Source organism: Mus musculus, chromosome 4 (genome assembly GCF_000001635.26).
Source record: "Mus musculus strain C57BL/6J chromosome 4, GRCm38.p6 C57BL/6J".
Taxonomy (NCBI): domain Eukaryota; kingdom Metazoa; phylum Chordata; class Mammalia; order Rodentia; family Muridae; genus Mus; species Mus musculus.
The window spans coordinates 43,481,849-43,492,784 of record NC_000070.6 but is presented as its reverse complement, the minus strand read 5'-3'; the positions used below and the strand labels follow the sequence as shown (position 1 = coordinate 43,492,784).

The 10,936-nt window shown below is 46.5% G+C and overlaps 1 protein-coding gene across 1 annotated transcript; it reads left to right on the top strand.

The window, feature by feature from the left end:
- The first annotated feature begins 9,075 nt into the window (after window positions 1-9,075).
- Sit1 (suppression inducing transmembrane adaptor 1) lies at window positions 9,076-10,702 on the top strand. The gene is made up of 5 exons (NM_019436.3): window positions 9,076-9,247; window positions 9,369-9,507; window positions 9,597-9,655; window positions 9,782-9,846; window positions 9,937-10,702. Exons 1-5 carry the CDS (start codon window positions 9,202-9,204, stop codon window positions 10,168-10,170), a joined length of 543 nt encoding a protein of 180 aa, NP_062309.2. The 5' UTR covers window positions 9,076-9,201; the 3' UTR covers window positions 10,171-10,702.
- Window positions 10,703-10,936: the final 234 nt, after the last annotated feature.

Below are 10,936 nucleotides of genomic sequence, written 5' to 3'. Positions count from 1 at the left end.
ACTTTTATTTATTTATTTTTGTTTGTTTGTATTTTGGTTTTTTGACAGGGTTTCTCTGTGTAGCCCTGGCTGTCCTGGCACTCACTTTGTAGACCAGGCTGGCCTCGAACTCAGAAATCCTCCTGCCTCTGCCTCCCGAGTGCTGGGATTAAAGGCGTGCGCCACCACGCCCGGCCACTTTTATTTCTATACAACCTTCAGAGCCAGATGTGAATGTACTAATTAGGAAATCAAGGTCACCCTTTCCTAAGAAAAGAAGAAAGAAAACGGAGACAAATCTGAATTCCTAATTTATTCTTTAATAGCTGTAATTCTTTTTTTAGACTGCTAGTCCAAAGAGAGCAAGACTGTGGGTTTTGCTTTTTTGTTTTTTTCCATTTTACTGTCCGAGCCTAGTCACTTGTTGCTAGGGGAACTTGAGGAAGTGAATGAAATTAATGAATGAATGTTCACAGCGACTCAAAAGGCAAATATACAACTAGGTCCTTCTGGGTCTCATGTAACCTGGGCTGGCTTCATTCTCATGTAGCTGGAGCTGGCCTAGAACTCCTAACCCTCCTGCTTCCATTTCTCAAATGCTGGGATTATGTAGTAGCAAGCACATAAGATTCACAGAGCTGCCAGATGTGGCACCACACTCCTTTAATCCCAGCAGTGGGGAGACAAAAGCAGACAGATCTCTATGAGTTCAAGGCCTGGTCTACATAGTGAGACCCTCTCTCAAAACCGAACAAAAGGAATGAAGACTGAAGTGTGGACACTATGCCCCTCCTTAGATTTGGGAACAAAACACCCATGGAAGGAGTTACAGAGACAAAGTTTGGAGCTGAGATGAAAGGATGGACCATGTAGAGACTGCCATATCCAGGGATCCACCCCATAATCAGCATCCAAACGCTGACACCATTGCATACACTAGCAAGATTTTATTGAAAGGACCCAGATGTAGCTGTCTCTTGTGAGACTATGCCGGGGCCTAGCAAACACAGAAGTGGATGCTCACAGTCAGCTAATGGATGGATCATAGGGCTCCCAATGGAGGAGCTAGAGAAAGTAGCCAAGGAGCTAAAGGGATCTGCAACCCTATAGGTGGAACAACATTATGAACTAACCAGTACCCCGGAGCTCTTGACTCTAGCTGCATATATATCAAAAGATGGCCTAGTCGGCCATCACTGGAAAGAGAGGCCCATTGGACTTGCAAACTTTATATGCCCCAGTACAGGGGAACACCAGGGCCAAAAAGGGGGAGTGGGTGGGCAGGGGAGTGGGGGTGGGTGGATATGGGGGACTTTTGGTATAGCATTGGAAATGTAAATGAGCTAAATACCTAATAAAAAATGGAAAAAAAAAAAAAGAAAAGAAAACAAAAACAAAAACAAAAAAAAAAAAAAAAACGAACAAAAGACCAAGACAGGGTGTTACATTGTCTGCTCTAAGCTGTGTTGTTTGAGACAGTCTCAGTAGCCCAAGATCCTTCTGAGATAATCTCTGGAGTGCTGGGGTTGCTAGAGATGCAGCCAGCATGTACCTCTCTCCCTGTTATCTTTTACCTCTGCTACATCTTCAGAGGGCCATCTTCAGATCAATAGCTCTCGGAATGAAGAAACACGTTCCATTTGCATCTCGGTCTCCAGGACTTGGCAATCACCAGGCATGAGGCACACGAGTGTTAAATAAATGAATAAACCATGAGAGTCTTATCTTGTTTTCCCAGAGAGGGGGGCATAAGGACAGGGCAGGGCAGGGCAGGGCAACAGGAGTTGTTAAAGTCTGATTGCTCCAAGGCAGCTTGGATGGGAAAGAAGAGAGGTACAAACCTGGAGTGGCTGCCAGCTGGCATAGTGTGTGTAGATAAATTCAGGTTCATTCTAATGGGACAAATGACTCACTGATGGCTGGCTTTTTGTTTTGGGAGTTTTGAGTCAGGTAGTCCAGGTTGACCTCAGAACTCTTTGTGTATATGGTCAAGTACGCTCTAGAACTTCTGAAACGCCTGCTTTTTCTTCCTGTACACTGGGACTCTAAGTGTGTGCCACCAAACCTGGTCTCCAGAATAAGGTTTTGTTGTTTCATTTTGATGGTACGGGGTCGGGGTGTGTAGGCTCCCCCAGCCTGAAGCGGGTTGGTACAAATCTTGTCACCATTGAGGTGGGGCCACCTGTGGTGCAGCTTTCCACCCCCTTATAAACACGGTTTCTTAATAAACTCATGGGCCTTGATCAAAACCTTTGTCTTGGCTCCATTATTTCTCTCGACCATCTAGTTTCTCTCTTTTCAGCCCCAGCCTGCCTCCCAAGAGTACCCCAGTTCTTATAAGCCTCAGGCCAGCTTACTACAGAGGTGCTTCTAGCCATGTCCTCACACATGCCAGGCAAGTAGTCTACCACTTCACTATAGCCCCCAGCTGCTTGTTTTTAGTTTTAGTTGGAGATAGGATCTCATTCTTTAGTCCAGGCTGGATCCTAACACATAATCCTCCCGCCTTAGCATTCTGACTTGTGTCACACTGTCTGGTTCAGATTGCTACTTAGAGAACACTTGCTCATTATTGCCAGATCTCCTCACCCTCAAAGAATCAGCCAGTTGAGATTTTTAAGAACTGTCAGGGTACAGTAGCACGTGGTTTTTTTAATCCCAGCACTCGGGAGGCAGAGGCAGGTGAATCTCTGTGAGTTTGAGGCCAGCCTGGTCCACTGAGTGAATTCCAGAGCTGCACAGAGAAAGCCTGTCTCAAAACTTAAAATAAAATAAAATTTGAGAATTTTATTTATTCATCTTTAAAATTTAGTCTTCTCTCACACACTACATCCTGACTGCAGTCTCCCCTCCCCCACTTCTCCCATCCCCATCACCTCCATTTCCCTTCAGAAAAGAGCAGACCTCCTAGGGATATCAACCAAATACAGCATAACAAGTTACAATAAGACCAGGCGCACACCCTCATATCAAGGCTGGGTGAGGCAACAGTAAGAGGAAAAGGGCCCCAAGAGCGGGCAGAGGAGTCAGAGACACCCCCACTCCTGCTGTTAGGAGCCCACAAAACCACCAAGCTAGCAGCCATAGCATGTATGTAGAGGATCTAGCACACATCCATGCAGGTTCTGTGATTTCCCATCAGTCTCTGTGAGGCCCTATGAGACCGGCTTAGATGATTCTGTGGGCTGTGTTTGGTTTTGTTTGTTTTGTTTTGTTTTGTTTTGTTTTGTTTTGTTTTGTTTTGTTTTTCGAGATAGGGTTTCTCTGTGTAGCCCTGACTGTCCTGGAACTCACTCTGTAGACCAGGCTGGCCTTGAACTCAGAAATCTACCTGCCTCTGCCTCCCAAGTGCTGGGATTAAAGACGTGCACCACCACTGCCCAGCGGGCTGTATTCTTCTTGTGTACTGGACCCCTCTGGCTTATACAATTCTTCCCTGTCTTCCTCAGGGGTTCCCTGAGCTCCAAGGGGAGGGACTGGACAGAGAGCTCCAGTTTGGACTCTCTCTGCCTAATGTTTGGCTGTGGATCTCTGCATCTGCTCCCATCAGCTGCCCCCACCTCCTACCCCCATATCCTAGGTCTCTGGGCTATCCAGCCTCTAGTTCCTGATCATCCAGGCAGTGTGGGGCACGGGCTCCCTCTCATGAGAGTGTCTCAGTTTAGATCAGATACGGTTGGCCACTCTCACAAAGTCTGTGCTTCCATCTTCCCTACTCCTGCACATCTTGCAGGCGGGGTAGATTGTAGGTCAAAGGTTTTGTGGTTGGGTTGGTGTCAGTCCTTGCACTGGAAACCTTGCCTGGTTTCAGAAGATAGCTGGTTCAGGGTCTGTGTCCTCCATTACTAGGAGTCCTCATAGGGTCTCCCTCTTAGATTCCTGGTTCTACTGCACCAGGTTTCCACAACCTCTCACCTCAGCCCCAATGCCAGTCTGTTTCCACATTCTCTCTCTCCAACACCCCGACTCAATTCCCCCTGTTCCCAAGCCCACCTGCCTGAGCCCACCTGTAAAATTAACAGTAGAAGATAGTGACTTGGCTCATGGCTCTGAAGAATGGGAATTCCAAGAACATGGTGTCATCATCTGGCAGGGACATCTCACAGCTCTATTACATGCTGGAGAGCAAGAACACAGGAAACGAGATGGAGACACACAGGATGGGTCTGTCCTTTCATGGAGAGCCCATCCTCAGATGACAGCATCAGGATATTCGATAGAGCCAATCGTCCCCATCTCCTCTCAAGCAATAGCAGTTTAAATGGCATGGGCTCATAGTGTGGGTCTCAGGTTGGACCAGTCATTGGTTGGCCACTCCCACAAGTTCTGTGCCATCTTTACCCTAACACATCTTACAGGCCGGACAGATTGTAGGTTAAAGGCTTTGTGGCTGGGTTGGTGTTCCAGGTGCACCACTGGAAGCCTTGTTTACAGAAGATGGCTGGTTCAGGCTCTGTATCCTCCATTAATAGGAGTCCTCACTAGAGTCCACCTCGTGGGTTCCAGGGAGTTTCCATTGTCCTGGGTTCCTACCTCGCCCTGAAGTCCCCAATTCTGGTCGCCTCTCTCAGTATTCTCTCTCTCCACTCCTCCCCCACCTGATCCCTCCTGTTCCTGTCACACCCACCCTCTTCCCAGGGAGACCCATGTACCCCCCCCCCACACACACACTTAGAGCCCTCCTTATTACTTAGCCTCTCTAGGTCTGTGGATTATAGCCTGGTTATCATTTACTTAACAGCTAGTATCCACATATATTTATTTCTATGTTTGTCTGTCTTTCTGGGTGTGGGCTACCTTACTCAGGATGATTTTTTTTTCTAGTTCCATCCATTTGCCATTTGCCTTCAAATTTCATGATTTTTCTTCTTTTTAAAAAAGATTATTTATTTATTTTATGTGAGTACATTCTTGCTATCTTAATACTCACCAGAGGAGGGCATCAGATCCCATTATAGATGGTTGTGAGACACCATGTGGTTGCTGGGAATTGAACTCAGGACCTCTGGAAGAGCAGTCAGTGCTCTTAACCACTGAGCCCTCCTCCTCCTCCTCCTCCTCCTCCTCCTCCTCCTCCTCCTTCTTCCTTCTTCCTTCTTCTTCTACTACTGCTCTTTTTGTTTTTACAAGCTCTTGCTATGTAGTCTAGGCTGGATTTGAACTCATAACATAACCCAGATTGACTTCCAACTCATGATCCTACCATCTCACCATTAAGTGCTTTTTCTCATCTTTAAAGTGCTGATAAGAAATCAAGGCTATACTTAGTGTATTTGACACCCAAGCAGATTTTTTTAATTTTTTGAGGCAGAATTCTATGTGATTCAGGCTGGCCTCGAGCATGCTATATAGGCAAAGCTGGCCTTGAACTTCTGATCCTCCTGAGTGCTGGGAATGCAGGTGTGGATTCACTTGGGACTGGCTGTCAACCTCAGGGCTGTATGCATATTAGGCAAGTAGGCTATCAATAAAGCTACATCTCCAGACCCAAGGAGTTTTTTTAAAAAATTCTCTAAATGTCAATATCATTTTCAATAGCATAAAAATAAAAACCAGGAAAGACACAGACAGGGAACATAATTTTAAAAGTATTGAACTCTGTATATTTATAAGTGTGCTAGTATAATAATGTATATAGTTAGCATTTTAAATTAATTACAGAACAAGAAACAGCAATGGATCTTAATTACTTTAATGATTGCATTATTGCATTTTAAAGAAAGTATGGTTAATCTTCGTGTTGATAAAGGTGGTGAGCAGTTTTAGGTTTTGGTTTTTTAGAGTTTATTCTTTTTGTGTGTGGTGTATGTGGGTGTGTGCACCCATGCACACACATGTGGGGGTAAGAAGGACATTGAATGTCTTCCTTACCATTTTGTCCAAACTGGCAGGCCAGAGAACCCTGCTCCCAATCCTGGGGTGGGTTGAGGATTTAAACCTAAGTTCTCAATGCCTCCACAACAAACAGTCTTACCCCAAAGCCCTTAAATGTCATTTTTAAAAGTTTCTCTTAGGGACTGGAGGGGTGGCTCAGTAGTTAAAAGCACTTGTTGTTCTTGCAGAGGATCCATGTTCAAATCTTAGCATGTAGGTCTGGTGACTAACAGTTACCTGTAATTCCCGCTTCAGGGGATCTGATGCCCTCGTGACCTCAAAGGCAGATGTACACACACACACACACACACACACACACACTCCATACACATAATTTATTTAAAAGTTTCTTTTATATGAAGTAACAGATGGATAACTACTAGAACATGTCTTAAATATAAGGAAAATTTTAGCAAAAATTCACATTTCAGAACAAATTTCAGAAAACCTTAAATATAAATTAAAGTGACAAATGATCACCTTAAATGAAGGGATTAGGAATTAAGTAACAGGTTTATTTTCTCAATTTTATAATCACTATTCCATAATTTTTAGTTTTATTTATTTACTGGCTCTGGGGATTGAACCCAGGACCTGGTCCCTGCATGTTGCAACCAGCACTCTTTCCTGGCTTTTGTTTTTGTGTTTGTTGTTGTTGTTGTTGTTTTTAGATTTATTTAGTTTATATTGTTTTATAATTTTTTCAAATATTTTTGTTTTTTAAGATTTTTAATTTTTTTTGTTTTTTTAAGAGACGCCACATGAAGAAAAGTATGCTCTCTTTTTTTAAAGATTTATTTATTTATTTATTATACATAAGTACACTGTAGCTCTCTTCAGACACTCCAGAAGAGGGCATCAGATCTTGCTACAGACGGTTGTGAGCCACAATATGTTTGCTGGGATTTGAACTCAGGACCTTAGGAAGAGCAGTCGGTGTTCTTAACTGCTGAGCCATCTCTCCAGCCCTGATTTTTAAAATTTTTATTTCATAAATGGTACAGGTGTTCTGGCTGCATATCTGTCTGTGTGTATTACTTACATGACTGGTACCCAGAGTGGCCAGGAGAGGGCATCAGATCCCCTGGAACTGGGTTTAGGGATGTTTGTCAGCGATCATATGGGTACTGGAAATCAGACTCTGGTCTTCTAGAAAAGTAGTTTTGATTTTCCGAGACAGGGTTTCTCTGTACAGCCCTGGCTGTCCTGGAACTCACTTTGTAGACCAGGCTGGCCTCGAACTCAGAAATCCACCTGCCTCTGCCTCCCAAGGGCTGGGATTAAAGGCATGCGCCACCACTGCCCAGCTAGTAGCCAGCACTCTTAACAGGGCTGAGCCATTGGAATTTTTTGCCTTCATGTGTGCTTGCCTGACATGTGACTTCCTGGTGCCCTTGGCAGTCAGAAGAGAAGGTTGGATCCCCTGGAACTGGAGTCACAGATGGTTCTTGGCCTCCAGATGATTGCTAGGAATCAAACCTGGGTCCTCTGCAAGGGCAGCAAGTACTCTTAACCTCTGAGACATCCTGCCAATTTTGTTTGGCTTACATTTCAAGCCAGGGGCTGGTGCTGGGGATGAACCCAAGGCCTCGAACAAACTCAGGACAAGTTGTACCAATGAGCTGGTATGCACTTAGTTCAACATTATTTATTTAATGGATGTACATATGTTCCTATATAAACAGGGTTTTATTCTGTAGCCTTGCCTGGCCTGGAACTTTCTAACATAGACCAGGCTGGCTCTGAACTCACAGAGAGTTGCCTGCCTCTGCCTTTTAATGCTAGGTTTAAAGGCATGAGCCATCATGGCCAGCTCAACTTGGTTATTTTAAATCTACTGGTTAACAAGTAAAAATATTTAGTTACTTAATTATTTAATATCTGTGGTGTTGAAGACACTGTGCCAAAAACAGAACAAAACAAAACCCTAACAATTTCAAACTCAAAAAAAACTGATTCTAGGGCTGGAGAGATAGCTCAGAGGTTAAGAGCACTGGCTGCTCTTCCAGAGGTCATGAGTTCAATTCCCAGCAACCACATGGTGGCTCACAACCATCGCAATGATGAAATCTGATGCCCCCTTCTGGTGTGCAGGAGGTACATGCAGATATACAATAAAAAAATAAAACTTTTAAAAAATGATTCTAGATGTAGAGGGATCTGCTCGTGCCAAGGGCCCCTTGCATAACTAGCTGCTCTCGTGTGTGTGTGTGTGTGTGTGTGTGTGTGTGTGTGTGTGTGTGCGCGCGCAGCCTGGAAATTGACTTCTTGTGTCATCTCCATTACTCTCTCTTTGACTCTTTCAGACAGGTTCTCTCACCTAACAGGGAGCTAGACTGGCTGGCCAGTGAGCTGTAGTGATCCACCTGTGTCCCCTCGCCACAGAAGGTTACAGAAGTGTGCTACTGAGCCTGGCTTTGATGTGGGTGTTAGAGATTCAAACTCAGGTCTTTGCAATTTCTAGGCAAGTCCTTTACCGACTGAGCTATCCAGCCCCACCCCTACCTCTGAGACAGAGTTTCACTGCATAGCCTTGGAACTCTCACCTAGTCTCTCTAGCAAGTGACTAACTGCAAAAACAGGCCCAGTTTGCCTGAGTTAGCCTGGGTCAGAGATTCTTTTAATGCAATTAATGTAGTGACAGGGTCTCACAGACAGTGTAGATGAGGTAGGTTGTGAGGAAAGACATTAGCCTCCTCTATCTTCCTATCCCCAATTATAATACTTGTATCAAAAACAATAGTTACACAGGTATTTCTCAACTGGGCATGGTGGTTTTCCATGGCTGTAATTCCAGAACTTGGTGGGTGGAGGAAGGGAGGTCAGGAGTTCAAGTTCATAATGAGTTTGAAGCCAGCCTGGGCTACAGAAAGAAATGCAACTATTTCCACCGGTAGTGGAGCTGTGAATTCTAAAGCTACAATCATTGAGCATAAACCTCCTTCATGGCAATGTGAGCCAGAGAGAAAAGGTGAAATTCCGTGGCTAAGGGCTCCTGTCCTTTCATTCCTGTCTCGTGCCACCTGTGCTCTTCAGAGTCTCCGTGGACTCAGCTGCATGCGGTCTACTCCCTGCTCAAGGGGACTCAGAGACACGGGGATTTCAGAGAGCTGATGATTTCAGAGAGTTCTGGGTGATGCAGGTGCAGGCACAGGGCGGGGTCTTTGTTCTTTTGCTCATCCCTCCTCTCTGCCTTCCTCTCCGGAAACCAGCAACTTTGACACTGTCAGTGTTGGCGATGCTGAGCTGTGGAGGCCAGGTTTAAGGAGACATTCGGGTTGTGGGGGCTGTGACAAGCTGTCAGGCCATAAGTAGGACTGACCCCTGACTCTCACACCAGCAGCAGTCATGAGCAGAGATTACAACTGTACCACTGACGATCAACTCGCATGGGGTAAGCTGGGCGGGGCAGGGACTCCTGGGGGAGGGGTTATGTGGTTCCATGTTCTATCTGATCCCGGCTGGGGAAGGGGCTTGTGGAGGGTAGTAACAGCCCCATCCACTTGCATCCACAGGGATCCCCTCCATAAGCCACGCGTGGGGACTGTGGGCCCTCTTAGGAGTTGTGACGGTGCTGCTTCTCATCTCATTGGCTGCACTCTTGTCCCAGTGGACCCGTGGTCGGAGAAGGAACCAGGAGGGACAGGGACCACTGTGAGTGAAGGATAACTGGGGTGGGTTAACTGAGTACCTCTCTCTTAACTAAAAAAAGTCCCCATTCACTCTCAAACTCTCTGCTGCAGCTCCGGAAGGTCCGCGGAAGAAGTTCCCCTGTATGGCAACCTGCACTATTTACAGACAGGTAGGTGATGCGGTCAGGGAGGATGAGGGCACAAGGGCCGACTCCTAGTACACGGGATGGAGATGGAGATAATGGAGACACCAGGGGCAATCAGGAGCTCATCAGATTGCTGTGCCTTTGTCCCAGGTCGGCTGTCTCAAGAACCAAGGTCAGAAGAGCAGGACCCACCATCCTCTGGAGGCCTTGCCAGGGTGAGTCAGCTGGCCGAAGAAAGGGGGAGGAAAGGAAATGGGGCCCATTCCCGAGGGTGCAGAGACCAACTAACAGCTTCGCATCTCCAGGGGGCGGAGGAGGCCATGTGCTACACTAGCCTGCAGCTGCGACCAGCTCAAGGTCGGATCCCCAGCTCTGGAAACCCCATCAAGTACTGTGAGGTGGTGCTGGACTCTGAGCCAAAGCCCCAGGCCCCAGGCCCTGAGCCGGAACTTTATGCCTCCGTGTGTGCCCAGACCCGCAGAGGCCGGGCTTCCTTCCCAGATCAAGCCTATGCCAACAGCCAGCCTGCACCCAGCTGAGGAGGACCTGGAACTGTGGGCACCCATGGCTCAGCTACTGGGTCAGGGACTCCTGCTGTCCTGGCTAGGGCATGTTTGGTTTCTAACCACCTCCAGGGCATTGAGACTTTGCTGAGTGGCAGGAGCATCCTAAGTTGCATGACAGCGTCCATACATCTCAGAGTCGGAAGCCTCCTGGTTTCCTGAGGAAGGAGTTGCAAAGAGAGATCTCCACACTTACCTTTTCTACGTTCTCCTGTAAGCCCCCAAACTCGTTGCTCACACCTTTCCCTCCATTTAGGGTTTAGCCAGGTTCCCCCATGTCCTCTCTAAGCTTACGCAGATACCTCATTGTCTCCTCAGACACAGGAAGTGGGCAGGGAGAAGTGGGTAGAAGCCAGAGAGGATGTGGGTGGATATCATGCATGGGAGAGCCCACAGCTGGAAGGCTCCTAGGGTCCCAAGTTTGGTTTCTGACCTGAAAGCTGGGGACAGAGAATGGCCTTCATGCTGTTGCCTCTGGCGTCCCCTGGGTTTCAAATAAAGCATCACAAAAAAAAAAAAAAAAAAAAAAGTTTGTCTTTAACCCAGAAGCTGCAGGCCTGTAACAGACTTGTAAAGGGTGTGTATGTATATGTGGGGGTGAGCTTTGGCATTGTGTCGTGCATTTCTGGGGGCGCCTAGCTGGGGAAAGATTGAAGAGGTAGATACTGAGGATGAAGGACTGGAGCCCTGCTACCTAGGTGTTATTCCTGATTCTAGAACATTCACAGGACTCATGCTCATG

What these genes read in the sequence shown, in the direction of transcription:
- Sit1 (NM_019436.3), top strand. Translation starts at nt 9,202, where the DNA reads ATGAGCAGAGATTACAACTGTACCACTGACGATCAACTCGCATGGG. An exon ending in TGACGATCAACTCGCATGGG is followed by an intron (nt 9,248 to 9,368) that starts GTAAGCTGGGCG and finishes TTGCATCCACAG; the next exon opens with GGATCCCCTCCATAAGCCAC. An exon ending in CAGGAGGGACAGGGACCACT is followed by an intron (nt 9,508 to 9,596) that starts GTGAGTGAAGGA and finishes TCTCTGCTGCAG; the next exon opens with CTCCGGAAGGTCCGCGGAAG.